Consider the following 16,700-nt stretch of genomic DNA (forward strand, 5'->3'; position numbering starts at 1 on the left):
CAGCCCGATATTCCGGCTTTCGGCGAAGAGTTATATATGTATCAAACGGCAAAATAATCAAGTAACTTGCGAGAAGCACTTTTTCTGCAGTTCTGCAACTATGTTCTTAGATCACCGTCAATAACCACAATTTCATAAGTGGAAACAATGTATTCTATCTAGGCCAACCAGCTAGGCCTTTCTGACACGTCTGCTTATATTTTATGTCCTATCTAATTTATGGCGCCACCCGATGATGTAGATCTATATATTAGCAGAGGCACTTTGCGTTATGACTGTTTAAAAATTGTACTTTAGCATATTTCGCACTTAGTCCAATAACTAGCCGATTTGAAATAATCTAAAACCGTATGTTTCATGAATTGTGAGTCCTGCCTCGTCCTATCTAGATACATAAATATTTACTTACTATCCAGTATAAAAAATACGAGTTACGATCACTTGAAAAGCTTCAGCGTAGAACTTCTAGCGGGACATATTTTCCATTATTCCAGTACAAATGTGCCTTAGCTCTACCTCTGAGAAATAGGTTAATGCTCCCTTATAAGGATCGAAAAAAATTTATCCACTTTGAGTTAAATGGCGAACCAATATACAAATTAAACGGAACGAAGCTGAATCAAACGACAATCATTAATTAACGCCTTTATGGGCGATAAACAAAAACATTATATCATACAACGCGTATTATTAAATACCATCTAATACATTTAGTCGTTGTTATCTATTACAAAAGAGGCACGTTTTTATGCAATCAGCAATGAGACGTAATAAAATATACGTCATGTATCACTCACAAACAAAACAAACATTTCGCGCGACGTGTAGCTGATTGCGCCTTAGTTAACCCCATTCAATCTTCCGGTGTAGTGCACACGAAATCTGAATAAGAAAAACGTCCTGGTACAAAACAACATCTGCCGGTCCACGTGGAACCTCTCCAAGCTAAGCCTGCACCTCAGTGGACAGCAAGGGCACGCTAGCACCAGCACCCAACGAAGCTCTACCTCGTCCAGGAGCGCCAGCAAATCCGGAGATACTACTCCAGAGACTTTCTCCTCCTCCAAGTCCTTCGAAGATCTTTCCAAGACTCACTCCGAAAAGGAAGGCGTTCAATTCTAGGGGTACGACTACAACTGAAATAAGATAATATAAAAACAATTAAACGATAATAAAGAAAGAGGGTGATCATACCTAGAAACAACAAGGCATTACATACTAGATTCGCTAACAGAATCACACCGCTCATATTATTTGATTATTAAACGGTCTATTTATATACGTTACCAGCAGGCATTATATGCAGCGTAACTTCTTATTTTATACGTCTTATATAGACTCGAGCAATCTGTTTGCCCAGGCTGAGCAAACGAGAGCCTAGGCTGAGATCGTGTCTTAAATACTCATACGTAATTGCGATTTTTCCCGCATGCGCTTACCGAACACGACCTCCTCTGATCTTAAAGCACTTCATAAATGAAACTGAGGTCACTTATGCCATACCTAATATCACGCTGTAGATACCAACAGTAAGAGAGAAACGATTATGCCTCCAGACCTATGCGTGATGAGCCTCAGTGTATGATCGAAAATATCGCTGGAATCTTCTACGCTGTTTTAGCTTACGAATGTCGAGATAATGATTCAGCCAACCACCACCATTTTTTGCCAACGTATGTGATCATATCGAGAGGATAGAAATATATATATATATATACCTTTTCGAATTACTACCACACCAACATCTTGATTGCTCTAGATGCGTTAATTTCATTATTTGCTAGGACTTTTCATATCATTCGCCATCAACCTACGGCCCGACAAGTCCCCGATGAAGCAATTCCGATCTTCACTTATTAGCTTCACTATGGAGTTCAGCATTTTTCCGGTTATTTCTAAAATACATTAGCGTAGTTTCAACCTGCCGAAAAAAGAAAATGATTTTACAGAATGTACTAGTTAATTAGAGCGGTCTCGCGGAAAGAAATAGTCTCAGCGAAGCTTAGATGGCGTATGTGTCCATAACCAATTTCTAGCTAAAACATTCAAGGAAAACAGGCCCACTATCGATGCTGGCATGTTTAGTGATCTTTGCTGTAATGAAAGGTATTCGAGAAGCGATTGACAATAAACTCCCCAAAGACTGATCTAGATTCTAGACATTTTTCTAATACTAGCGAAAGGTGACACTAGCGAATAAAGTCGAAAAGGTTAGCAAGTTAAAAAAAAAAAATAATCAAATTACTTCTTCATTCATATTAGTTTTAGTTAACGAATGAAAAAGCGTATAAATAGTGCCCCGCTTTGGCAATCCAACTGAGTCGTTGCCATTTGTGCACAGACCGTTAAAATGCACATTATGCAAATGGTAAACAAAGATAACCTTATAAAGCATCCTCACATAAAATATAGTGACTACATTAACTAGTATCTTCTCTCTACTTATGCTATACTTAAGCAGTGTGGATGGCAGAAATCTAAAGAAAAAGTCGAAGACAAAATAACAAAAAACAATATCAGAATCAAAGTCTGCTCTTTTTCTACTGGACTGTCTCTGGGAATCCTAGTTGACCTCAATTATACTTGCCCCGATGAGAACGCGGCTAATGAGGCTGCCGGTGACTTCGAGAAGTCCGCCGTTCGATTCATTATCACCGCTCCTAGACGCCGGCAGGGCCGGTTCCGCTTTCAAGGCTCGGGCCTGTGCCGACTCCTCGTTCGTTTCTAATCTCAGCAGCTCTGCCACTACCGCCGCCTTGAACCATAATCAGGATTAAAAAAAAGCAGAGTATAAGAGTACGAGACGACATATCGAAACCAGCCAAAAAGTAAATAAGGAACCGTTAAACAAGCTAAAAAAATTCTAAGGTCAAGGTTAGTAAAAAGAAGAATGTTTTTAAAAGTAACTAAAAATAATGAAGATACTCATGAAGCTTCCAGGCAGTATGGTATATGGATGTCACACCTGATCATCATCGAGCGAATTAATTCAGGAAACACCAACGACCATTGCCACTGGCAACTCTTGCCCATAGTAAAGCTGTATCTTATCTGATCCAAGTGCAAACTTACCAAGCTGTACACATACGCAAAAAACTTGTGCGTTTAAAATGATATACTCACCGACGCCCATCAGAACTATCACGTAAAATGCGACATTGAAAAACTTCATGGCTTCGAAAACACGCGTAAAAAAAGCTAACTATTTCATCTGTGAGCTCTGTAGAGACGAAAAGTCTGCTATTAGTTATCCGGCTTTCAATTCCGTAGCAGCCCAACTATACGCGACCGCTGACTCCAATGTGACGTTTGAAATCTGCAGCGGATATGCCTAGTCATAATGGAATTGGGTGGGCGTAGATTCGACACGTTCTGCGACTTCTAGTTAGCAAGCTCATTTATGTTTACTACTTTTTATTAGTCAGAACAACAGAGTAGTTACGTCTCTCTCTCTCTCTCTCTCTCTCTCTCTCTCTCTCTTATTACGATTAACTTAATGCCTTTTATTACACAGACTCTAATCAGAGTCACCTAAGTAAGTAATTCCTCGGTGGCCTTCACATTTACGAGAGATATTACATTGATACTTACCTCGCCTTTGAAGTTACCTCCAGCCATCGAACATTACCGTACGAGCTAAGGTTCGCATTTGCATATTCCGGAAAGAACAGGCCTAATATGGTAGGTTGCCCAATATAGTGCATAGTGGAATACGACCAACTCAGTTCTTTTTGTCTGTCCAGCACAAAACAATGGCCATTTTTGGCCAAGGAGAAATTTAACTATCTTTGTTTCAACGTTGAAAGTGTACTCTAACATCAGTCCTGAACAAGGCAAGCCAGGACGACTATGAATGCAGGCGATACAATAAAATAACCACGATCTGAATAAAAAAAAAAAGTCCAGCGGCGGGTCGTGTCCAGGTGGCAAATTTTGCTTCTCGATTTTTTCCAGTTAAGGCGGAACAGAAAGCGCCCCTCGTCAAGATATCAGGCTATTCGAACACGGCCACAGGCACCACATTCACGAGAGACTCGTGGAGACAAAGATTTCGATTTTTTGTGTTCGGTATTCTAGTGGCTTTCACCCTATACATCAGCATTATTATAATTAGAGAGTATTTAGCCAGCGGGGCCGTTTACGTTCTAGAGGTAACGGATCCACCAAATTTAACATCTTTCCTGCAATTACAATCTGCAATTCGAAAACGCTCCCTATGCAAACAAAAGTGTAGTTTGCTCCGAAGCTGGAGTTTATTAGAACGCACAGCTTTAGGAGACCTTTGTGAAGATAACAGGAGCAACCTGACCCCGCACACCTATATAGGCAGATGATTCCTCACCAACTCATTCAGCCGGACATCATACGAGACTTCGAACATGACATAAAAGCTACGTGGATCTCCTCATGATTTTCTTTGCGTCGTAGGATTACTACAGTATAAAATCGCATTATCATTTAGCATTTCTTTCTACGTTTTTTTTTTCCTATGTTCACAGACACGCGAAGACGTCATTGGCAGGCTTGAAAACAATGATATACTTAGAAATATCATAGTAAGTTAAAACATCGGAAGCATTTGAACATCGTATTAGTCTGTAGAAAATACATCAGGCTAGCATTGCCAACGGGATTAGAGAATCGTTTCGCAGGTGCCTACTTCTTTTGAATAATGTCATAAAAATAAAAAGTCAATTTTAGTCAGCTGCAAAAAGTACCCCTACTAAACCAGTTTTTGGCATTGTTATGCTCTGTAGAAGCTGCTTCCAAAGAAATTTCAATTGATTCTCTCGAAGTGCTAGTGGAATTTGTTAGCAATAGAACATTGAATTAAGAAGTTGATAATTAAAAACGAGAGGATCTCCTTTGACGAGCTTTTCGATGTCGTCATGATTCATTGGCAGAGAAGGAATTTTCCGTCAATGCGTAATACAAGGCATCTTATGCAAGCCAGAATGGCCTGTCCAAGCAATGGGTCTCAAGGCGGGCCGGTGTTAATGCTTATTTTGAAACATCACCCACGATCAAGACCTAAAAATCGATGCTTTAAAGGTAATCGTCTCAAAGCTTAAGCTGAACGCGTCTGATTTGGTACGCTTCCGTAGTTTTGTTTGCCGGACTCAACTAAGCCAATTTTGTAATAATCCGCATGCTGCTTCACTGCTCCAAGAAGTACAACTAACTTCAATTTGAATCCGCGTCTTCCTTATACAATGTCCAAGCTGGATTTTTATTTAGAGATTGAGCCGCTTTTCCCTTGAATGGGGCGAAAATCTTTTGAGAATGTAAATACAGACAGAGTGATGTACCTCGTTTTCAGCCTACGTGCATCTTGTCTGGACAGGCAGACAATATGACCTCGTTTCGATACGTGCTCACATCATGCTTTGATCAGCGATGAAAGTGGGTTTGTGCTTAAATTTCATCAACCCCGAACTGCAGCCCATCCTCTGATCGGTATGTGGTCCGTTTGGAATGATTCTGACCCTCCAAAACCGCCAAAGTAATTGGTTGACATTTGACTAAAATATCCACATCCATAATGTAAATGTCACATTGATTAAATAAGCTCAAGCAATTAAAGGCGATTTTAAGGAATTAACGAACGAGTAAAGAGTCTTCGACCACTTGTTGGAGGAAATGGCTTCGTTTATTGATGATAGAATGAACTAACAGTAGTTCTGGAGCGTTGAAGTTGCAAACTTCCTTCACTTTAGTGACATTTGCACTTCAAATAACAACTGCTAAAAAAAGAAGGACGTAGTCCAAAAACGAAATATTTTCAGCCCGAAGACAACGCCAAAAATATCGTTTTATATTTATGGCCGTTATTTAATTCCTAGGCTCTATAAACCTACCTATCGATCAGACAACGTATATTGCTCTAAGGTCGGTGTCGACCGAACGAAAGGCGCGACTTCAACCAGATTTCTGTATTAGTGAGTGGCCAAATGAAATGGACTACGTCAACCAAGAAGAAGGGTTAGTTTCTGTATAAACTCTTCAAGATACAATGTATAAGAAAATTCAACTTATCAGATTACAGTAAAACTGTTAAGCAGGTGACTTATGTAAATAGACGATATATAAATGCGGACCTGTTAATTGTGAGGGGGCTTCGGCTTCATCTCGTACTAAAGTGATTTTTTTGTGATTAAAGTTGGAGTGTTAGGTTGAAACATGGAGCTTGTACTGACGTTATCCGGATGGCGGCGTTAGACTAGGTCAAATCTTTCATTTCACGTACAATCTAAGCTTTTGTCAAAAAATGAAGGCTTCGAATGATGTGATCCATAGGCAATAACTATTGGAGAACACTCTAGAGAAATTTAGAAACGTCTAGAAGATCTAGCTGTGCCGATAATACTTCCGATATTTATGTAAACCATAATCAGCCGGCTGACTCCTTGCGTCAATTCTATGGAAATTGTCATAAAGCATTAGGGTTCGTTCGTTACTTAGTGTAACAACCTTTTAATGTATAACATATATATGTTCAGATACTACTGCATCGACCCAGATTCTGTATACACTAACCAGTGAAACGGACCACACTTCAGTTATTTGCAACAGACATGTGTCCACGCCAGCCAGCAAAAGATCATCAATGGGGTACGAATCTAATGAAGCATATCTCCCTCACTAGCAATCGATAAAATCGTCAAGAGTACGGATTCTGCGCAACATTCAGTTCCGTCACTCTTTCTAAATAAGAAAAACCCTCTCATGATTCCAGGTAATCTAACTTTTTATATGGCTTAAGCTGTTTTCGCTTACTAGCGGAGCTCGTTCCGAGTCCCTATGAACGTTTATGTTAATATACGTCTCACTTATTTCGGTGACCGACAAAAAAATTGGACTTACTTTTAGATTGGTGAGTGTGTGACTGCTGATCGGTATCAATTAAAGTTATAACACAGTAGTGTGTTACCATGCCCAGCACTTATTGACGGTAAGCAGGCTTACGCATTTTTGCCATCTAAGTCTATTTTTCAATATATTTTTACTTAGATCCGACATATTTCTTTCTCAGACTGTTTCCTGAATTCAAATAACGGGCTCTAGTAGATTTCACATGATCAGTGCAGGTTGAAAGCGGTAAAACGGACCAACAAAGGTAATAATACAGACCTGTTGACGTGCAGCTCTTTCTGCTTTCGATACATCACTCAGCCACGCGTTAAGCTTTCCAGTAATAAAAATTACGTGTATTAATTGCAGTCTTAGTTTAAATTTTACTGAGTGGTACTGGCGTTTCTTGACAGACGTCCTTATAGCGATCTACGACCAGCCAAATCAAACGCACCTGTTCTCGTTTTCGGTTAGGCAAGGCGATCGTAGGACGTTCCAGCTCGCTGAGCCATGCTTTCACAGCAACTGTAGACAAACAAGGCTATAATTGGTGACAACGCAGTATCGTATGTTTTACGGCAATGTTTGCCTCCATTGGGCATATTTTAAATCAGCTCTATATACGAAGTGGAAGGGTCATACATAAAGATATTGTATTACCCGGTTTTTTTTTCTTTTTTTTTTTTTTTTTTTTTTTTTTAGCAAATCAATGCTATATTTTCGAATGTCTTCCTGTGCTAGTGAGTTTCTCTAAGGATAATTTGGTTGGTTAATAATAATAGCTTAGATACTACTCAAGATTTAATTATTAGCATTTATGTCCAAACTTTTCTTCTTTTCTATGGGCGAACTAACATTAACCTCTTATGCACATAGTCAACTTGTCTTAAATACATGTGTTATCCTTTTTTTTTTTTTTTTTTCAAAATAAGAAGGATAAATAACCACAGAAAGCTACGCCTTTTCAGACATTTCATCAGGTGTTCTCAGCCGTGCCGGCCCCCCTGTAATGGTGTGACGTTTGAACATGCCACATTACGAAGTCGTTGGCAAGACAACAAACGTGAAGCCGGAACAACTGAGCATGTTTTATGGCTGCTAAGGTTATTCTGTATTTCAAAGTAAACAGCGAATACCTAACGTTTTGATTATTCAACTACTGCCGTCAGGGGTAAAAGGGACATGTGGATAGTTAGTTAGCATGATTCATCTAAAAGAATCAAACTAAAAATTGTATACTTTACAGTGTCTGAAGTTGCCGTTAAGCGCCACCAGGTGATGATCGGATGATGTCTTTACTTAACGGTAACATCTGTATGAAGTTTATCATCAGATAAAATGGAACAGAAAATATATTGGATTACATTTGGAGCTCTCGTTTGGGTGCTCGTTTATGCTAAAAGGCATTGTTAATACGAGTATTAATGACTCCGCCCGGCATTTAGTCATTGACATCGCCGAGAACATGGCAGATGTGCGTCAACAACAACCTGATAGTGGAAACACGAAGAGTATTGATAAAGTAGGTTCAGGACGGAATCGAGACCGCCTTATAGCTTCAGCGGTGCCCAGAAGTTTTGACCCAAGTGTCAATGTTCACTTAGGCTTTCCACGATGCATTTAATATACAATGAAACCTATTCGTGGGCTAACGCAACGCATATAATCAAACAGAAAACGTTTACTAAAAATGCTTACAGGCAATCACGTCGGAAACTCTAACTAACAACCCAAAAATAACGTACGTCAAAGTTCTCACTGAAGCTGGTGGAACCTTCAGAACTTACATTGGATTGACGGTCCTCGTTGCTCTAGAGGTGCGTAAATATGGCTTACGCATGAGCAGTTTTCACAGCAATAGTCGTTATCTTCCATTTTGTTGTCGTTTTTTTTTTTTAACTAGCAAGGGTCGCACAGGAAGAACACAGCTTTATGGCAAATTAGCGTTATAACAATATCATCTGACGAGAATGTTACATTAACGATGAAATTATATCGTTTCATGACATATTTTTCATTGAAAAATATCAGCCTCTATAATAGATCGCATATTCAGGCGCTAGTGGTCTCGATCCCATATCTAATAACTCTTTGGAAAGATCGTCGAAACGCTGATCTGAGAAGATGGGTTGCCGGACGATATCGAAAACGAACTTGCGTTTCCACATGCGTATAAACGGACAATGCGACCAGGACGTGATGATCTTGATTCAATGGCACATCATATCAAAAAAAAAAAAACAGTAAAATAACATCGTTCGACGCCGTCCCTTCCGAGCTATTACGCTTCCTGATAGAAGTCACATTAGCTGAACACGTAATGGTAATGGTTTGATTAGAAAATATTGTATGCATCAGACGCCTTTCTCCTAATTCGATCAAAGAAGATACATTTGTACCTTCGCCTCACAACAAGTTGTACACTTTTTTTTTACATTTATAAATTTCTAGCTAAGTGAAAACTTTGTAGTATATAAGATAGGGCTGTGATATCTGTTAAGTTGGTCAAAAACTGAAAACCAATTTAAATGAATGATTAACAAAAAAAAAAAAAAAAAAAAAGAAGACAAAAAATATTCTTTGATAATTTTTGTGGGTTGTTTTGTAATGAATCGATTGAACCTGTAGATATTATTTGCCTCTCAATACAAACAAGTGTAAACTGGTTATTATCGTAATAAAACGATAATGTCAATGTAGAAAAAAAGTCCAATTGTTGCAATCGTTTTCAACACGGTAAAATAGTAGTAAACAAGATGAAAAAACGTCCGAGGTAAAACATTTATGTTTATACTTTAAAGCGATTGATGAAAACCGAAATTGATAATACTTATTTTTTTTTTATATACTTCTGATTTTACAGTTGACGATTCGTCTTTATCCAGCTACGAACTAGTAAGTACAACTTCAATAGATCGTAAAGCTCATTTTTTCCAAAGAATGGGCGTTAACATTTCGTTATTTAGCTCTGAAATAACTTACTGACCGTTAACCACTTTCTTTAGATATATTATCATTTCCGAAGTTGCTTCAAGTCTCGTCGAAATTTGCGATAGGTATGGAGAAGATCACAAATCTGAATCGATGATTAATACTAGCAGAAACTTAGTCGTGTTCTGATTGGTGAGGATCTTTTGATCCACTGTGTTTGCTATATCTCTCCTGTATGCAGATCGACTTAAATGAATAACTTCTTTTTAACTTATACATCACGTCTGAGAACACTCAGCTGGATATAATCCGAAGAGCGCAGTGGGGAGCCCGTCTTTCTAATAATAACTACGTGAGATTATACAAAAGATCCCTTGTGATGGACATTATCACTGTGTGAAGTATCATCGAGTTGAGAAGTCGAGCGGAGAAGTGATTATTTTACCAGGTTTAAAAGTGCATTCTATGCAATATGTCTAGCTACTCAGTAACATAATAGTAGCATGTTCCTGACCCATTTAATCCCATACAAACAACACCAGCTCCCGTTCGTATAAAAATATACGTACATATTTGGATATTTTTAGCAGACGCTATAAAACGTTCAAAAGCTCGTCTCTGATTGCAGTTTTCATTCACACAATACGAAAATAAAGTATTTAGTATTATGATTTTTATTATTTGCATTACTAATTAAAGTTTATCAAGAAACTATGCTTTTTTTTCAGTTTAGGAGACATTCACATTGCGGTGGAAGGTGGTTCTTTATAATTCTCTGACGGATTCTGGCTTTTTTTATATGCTTGCAGAATCCTCGTTTTTCAGCAGATACTAACACCCCCACTTTACTGGGCTGGGTAGTGCGCCTTTCGATTTATAGGTACTTTATAGAGCGGATTAAGCCTCCGTTCATAAAGCTGGACTCCTTTAGCATGGTTGGTATCATTCAGGAGACGCTTACACACATCTTAATATTAATCATCGACGATAACCGATAACGTTTCCCGATATGACTGATGCAAGTACAAGCGGAACTTACGATCGCGAATGAAAACCTAGCCGTTCTTGCGTACAACAAATAGTGACGAGGTAGGCAATCCGTGAACTTCTTTTCTATGAGACCTTGCCTAGCCTAATATCCTGTTCCGGTTTGACCTTTGCCAAATACTGTCCTTAAAGGTATCAACTTACTTCACGATGCTGTGTATAGTAATTCCCTATTGCCCATTTTGCATCGTGCAACGAAAAAATTCCCAGACGGCTGTCTTTTTTTTTTTCCTATAAAATCATATTAATAATTGGATGTAGTTTTAGCATGTATGTGGCCGTCACGAATCGTTCCTGGCTTTCTATGCTCAAACAACGCCATGAAGACGGAAGTTCTTGGCGCAGTGTAAAACATTAGCGACAATCCTAAGATTGAGCCGTTGGTCTATTGTGGAACGAGATGCGGAGAGTTTTGCCACATTTCGTGTAATCGACGGCCATAGAACACGACAAAACATTATGTTGACAATGGGTTAACTTCTCAGCAACGAATATATCGGCAAAACTCCCTTGACGGAAAATCGGAAATCGGAAATCGCCAGCTCCGTTGACTGAATGCATATCTCAACTTTGTCACAGGTTCAGTAACTATTCAGTATAAAAAAAAAAACGCAGAGTAATCACTTCCGATAATATTAACGAGTACAAGGATACATGTAATGCACCGGCCGATAGGGCAACGTTTCCCGCTACCAAATCACTGTCGTTAATAATCCTTTTTGAAATAGTTAACTCAAATCACACAAAACAATCTGATAAATGATTGATCGCGTTAGATGGTCGAGGTATTAAGTGCCAATATTGAAAATTTCTCTTTTGCTTCATTTCAGGTACATCGCGCCGTGTGTATGCAAAGAGAACTATCTTAACGTTATTATATTCCTTCATTATTAATAAAGTACCATTTTCTATTGTATGGTACCAAGTAGATAGCTGTTTTTAACCCGACCATGCCCGAAAGGCGTGCCCGTGATAGGGCAGTGTGTAAGTAGGGTGGTGTTCGTCTGATAAATTTAGGAGCAGATAACGGTGTAGCTGCGAATTTGAACGAAAACACACTTCGTTTTCTATGGAGACCGACCAGCTTTTTACAACAATACCCAATAGCTCAAGTACCGGACGTAAAAACCGATTATGGCCCGCCACAATTGAGGTTGACGTAGGCAAAAAGTAAGTTTACAGACTGCAGGAAGCCAGACTTGGAATTCAAGCAGAAATGGCGATAGAAGCTCGAAGTGCTGAACAGACGGAACTTTAGAAGATGTTTATTGCAAAGCTATCATGGTAGTAAAGAATCATAAGGTAACTGTAATCTACATATGAGTAAGTTTTAACTTATTTAGCTCTTAGGTCCGCGCCGAATGGGAGCACTGTTTTTTCCGTAATGCCAATTTCACTTTCTCTCTTTATCATACGTAAGTATCCTCAAAGCAAGCAACTGTATCCAATCATTCTATCCAGGACCAGGAAAGTCCTTTCCATAAGCGATAAGGAGAACGTTCAGACTGAGAAATGTTGGCACTACTCGACAAGAGGACAGGAAACGTTTAGTAGCCGGATGATATGAGTCTTCGAACTGACGTGCAGTGTATTCGCAAATGGAAGATGCCTTATTCATTCAAGTATATTTACATTTGTAATGCAGCCTAATCTTACGGGTAGTAGTACTGAAAGTCGCTCCGTAGAACATATATAATAGTTTTTTTGTTTTTACCTTGGCTACATCTTAGGTCTAATTTTTTTTTGTTATTAGAGCACGTATAAACCCGCGAGTAACTGTATGCGCCACAAGTCCTTTACTCATCTAACATTAAATTATATAATAATACTTGATTAATTCAGCTATCATAATCCTAGAGGGTCTTCAAATCCTCAACGTTACCATCGATGGAGCCCTAGCTAATAACCTAAGATAGTTCGGTGTCTTCAATATACCTCAGCACACGCTCCCATTACTTTAATTATCTGTGTACTATAGACCAATTTATTTCATTTTGTAGTTCACTCTGGAATATCTTAACAAGGGTGAGCAGCAAGTAGATAACCGCAATTGCCTAATAAGCTAAGTATTAGTCCAAAATATATCTGAGATTTTCATTTTTGTTATAAATGAAGTGGTTTACAGTAGCTCAGTATAGCATCAAACACGCCTTCATCTATCTCTATGCTAAATATTCATAATATTGATAAAATTTTATCTTTGGCTTGGGGTTCTATCGATGGGGTATGATATGTGTTAGCAAGATGCGCATCCATGATTTTGGCCCATATTCGTACATAAACAAAGCTGATTATATGAGACACGCATATCGAGAACAATTCGATATTTGAAATATAAGAAAAGCGATAAATGAAGGTGGAACACGATACCGGTACAACTTTTGGTCAATTCTATTCAAAACTACAACCAAATGACCATCCAACCAATGACTTCGTAATTGCCAGACTTCTTTGGTAGCAGAATGAGTCTAAGCAAACACTGAGTATGGAAAGAAAGTCATATGTACATATATATATATATAATGCCATAAGATAAATGCACTTGTGTAGTAAGAGGTGCACCTTTACACTTTTTACAGTAATACTACGATCATATTAGTTGACGAGAATGCCACACTGATATTCATGACGCACTAACTTTATTCTTTGATACCTTTTTTTTTTTTTATTACCTCGTGTATTACATATAAAATTTCTATAGAATAGGTGGTAACGATTTGCAGCCGATATTTGAAGATCATCGAAATTCTGAAATGAGAAGCTGAAGTGACTCATATACAGGGTACTTAGAATTCCCTAGTCAGACACGCGAAAAAGCGGTCCAGCCTAGCAACGATGATCGACATTCGACAGCTCAGGGCGTCGACTAGCAAGCAATCCCACTCATAGCATATCTCTGATCTCAGAACAATGCATTGTTCCTTATGCTGTCACAACTGAAGATAGTGGTCAGGTTCCATTCAGGAATTGATTGATTTCTGCCCGTATTTACATCAAACGTTTTCATATAGGCAGAAATGTTTTTGCCTAGAAAATACCTAATTACGGCCGACACACGCACCACTATATTTTTCAAACACGACGACTAGACTCCAGTACAGCTGCGGTCAACCACAATTCACATGTTATAGATAATATGTTACCGATATATATTACCCAGCTGACCCATAATCTGAAGTAATGACCGACGGCTAAAGTATCAGATATGACTCATGGGAGGTCAACGGGTAACGCTGTCAGCACTTAAAGCACTAGCTTCGGCTGGATAAAATAGCGTCTTCAATATTTGAAAGTCCGCAGCGCGTATAAACGCGCATTGCTTCATAGTATTTGTCAGCCAAGGTGTAGATAAACGAGGAAACCAACGTATAACTGTTTTTTTTTTGCCAATAATACTGAATAAATAAGTTGTAATTGTAACAATAAAGTTCTCAGACAACTATGTAAATATAGAGAAAAAATGATCGAGCGACAGCAATCATCTATAAGAGACGAAGAATTCTTTTCTGGGTATGCCGCATAGTAAAGGCTTTAGTATTTCTTCAATAAAGCATTATTATTATTTCAACACGATTTTATTTGCTGCTGTTTGTAGAGATCGTATCTAAACGGTCGCCTATTCGATAGCTAAAACCTATCTTCAGCCTGAAAACGGTTAAGTAACCCCCTGAAATGGGTACCGCTCAATTTTTTCCTAGTTATCGATTGGTGAACTATAGCTCTAATGGATGATATAAACTTTATGCTTTTAGAAAATAGCATGTCCTTATTTAACTTCCAAACTGCTCGTTGATAGATATTCATATTTTTTAGATATATTGTCTCTAAATTGATTTGATCCCCATTACGTCCACAGAGTATATCTCTCAGGTTGGGAGGCTAAATAATACTAGCCATATCCTGGTTCTTCAATTTGCTGTGACCCTCTGAGCCCTCCTTATCTCCACCGCCGACGAATCCTTACCACTCACTATCGGTAATGACCGCCAAATTATACAATTTGCATCAATAAAACCACTGACCATTTGTATGCAGATTGATTCAAATGGATTGTTTTTGAGCTCATAGACGACAGTTCGAGAGCGTTCGGATCATTTTCTGACATCGTCACAGTTTACCCGTCTACAACATACGCGCTGGTAGAGGCATCGTGGCAATTTGATAGAAAAGCTAAAAGCAGAGTCGCAAACAAACAAACAGCAATAAAACATTGTATCTTTGACGCTCGTCCACTGTGCGCGTTTTCGTAATGGGAATTCGTTCTCACGTTCACGCAGCTGTTATGCTGTTGGCGCCGTTTTCCTGGCAAGAAGTTGATCCTGTGACAGGTGCAATAAGTTACCAGGGCACCACTCTTAGCGCGTTTCTGAATATAACCAAAGCACTTAACATTACACTTCAACTCGACATCATTCGAACAGGCGCATGGGGAAGCCGTCTTCCCAATGGTACCTATATAGGATTACAACGGCTCGCTTATGATGGTAAGTGTTCAAAGCCAATACAACCCTCTAGGTCGAATGTCGGCGTGTTGAATGGGAAACGTAGGCTTCGTATAACAAACGTAGTTCGACACAAGTAAAAAAAAAAAAAAGTTGCTGACCCAGTGAGCTGCGACGTAACGGCGCTCCGGCTCTCTTTCATTAAAATAACAACGAGATAAACCTGTTATAGCGAATATTACAGAATATTCAGTACGGTCTGGAATTGAATTAATCTTCTCCTTGCGCCGTTTTTGTTCGCTGAATAATACTATTCCGTTTTTATTATACTCTTTTGAAAATTGCGTGTTTTTTTTTTATTCAGGTGAAGTCGACATTGCGGTAGGACCGTATTTTCAAAGCACAGTCACTGTAACGGAACTCGAACCAGGATTTCCGCATGCCTTCAGCAAATTCTGCTTTCTCAGCGGATATCGACATCTTTATTATACCGAGCTTATTACTGCACCATTTGACTTACAAGTATTCTATTGTCAAATTGTTTTCATATTTACGGAAACTAAAATCTTTAGGATTAGTTCTGATACCGACCTGTGCCAGCATTGTTGATAGTTATGATTATTTCGAAATGAGATGATAGCTAACCGAGAGACGCATCTAATCATTGACCGAATCGATCACGCTTCTCCGACGCACTTGACGTAAAATACAATATGCAGTCATCAATTGACTCGTCATTTGTTCTTATGTGCAACGAATAGTCACGAAGTAGAGGATCCTAAAGTTGCTTTCCTCCTACCAACCCCTGTCTATCGTTTTTGCCTAACCTTGTTCTTTCCTAAATGTTCTCCTCTAAGGTGTCAATCTGTATCCTAATGCTGTGCGTAATCATTCCCTGTCTATTCTACGTCACGCAAAGAACAAACCAGAGAAAGCTGTCTCTTTACGAATGCTTCTACCTCACCTCATCCATCTTTCTGCAAGACCCTATTAATAATCGCCCTTTTGTAACCGTGCCTTCGAGGATCACACTAGCCACGTGGAGCTGTGGCGCATTTATCATCGTCCAAATTATAACCGGTGTCTTGCGTTCAAATACCGCTGTAAAAAAGCAAGTTAAGCTACTTAATACATTTCAAGAGATCGTCGACAATCCCGAGATCGAGCCGGCAGCTTGGGACGGGACACCCACGATGGTCATTCTCGAGGAGAAATACCCCACCACATTCCGTATAATCAATGATCGAATTCAACGGTTAAAGACAATGCTGACGTTAAATGAAATCTTTAGTGATCAATTCATGAACAAAGTTTTGGACGGAAAATCGGTGTACATTCAAGAGCCTGATTCGATGCTGAGTGGCGTACCTCGACTCTGCGACAGGTACAGTAACGGAAATAAAGTTCAGGCACATATCGATATATATA

General features: G+C 38.9%; 1 protein-coding gene across 1 annotated transcript in view; it reads left to right on the forward strand.

Moving 5' to 3' along the window:
• The first annotated feature begins 14,373 nt into the window (after positions 1 to 14,373).
• LOC111249015 (uncharacterized) overlaps positions 14,374 to 16,700 on the forward strand; it is a 4,846-nt gene continuing 2,519 nt past the window's right edge. The window contains exons 1-3 of the mRNA XM_086987720.1: positions 14,374 to 15,314; positions 15,637 to 15,794; positions 16,130 to 16,656. Coding sequence (XP_086843846.1) covers positions 15,080 to 15,314; positions 15,637 to 15,794; positions 16,130 to 16,656 — 920 coding nt within the window. The 5' untranslated portion in view covers positions 14,374 to 15,079. The remainder of the gene's footprint in view (positions 15,315 to 15,636; positions 15,795 to 16,129; positions 16,657 to 16,700) is intronic.

The sequence above is a fragment of the Varroa destructor genome, unplaced genomic scaffold (assembly GCF_002443255.2).
Source record: "Varroa destructor unplaced genomic scaffold, Vdes_3.0 BEIS01000004.1, whole genome shotgun sequence".
Lineage (NCBI taxonomy): Eukaryota > Metazoa > Arthropoda > Arachnida > Mesostigmata > Varroidae > Varroa > Varroa destructor.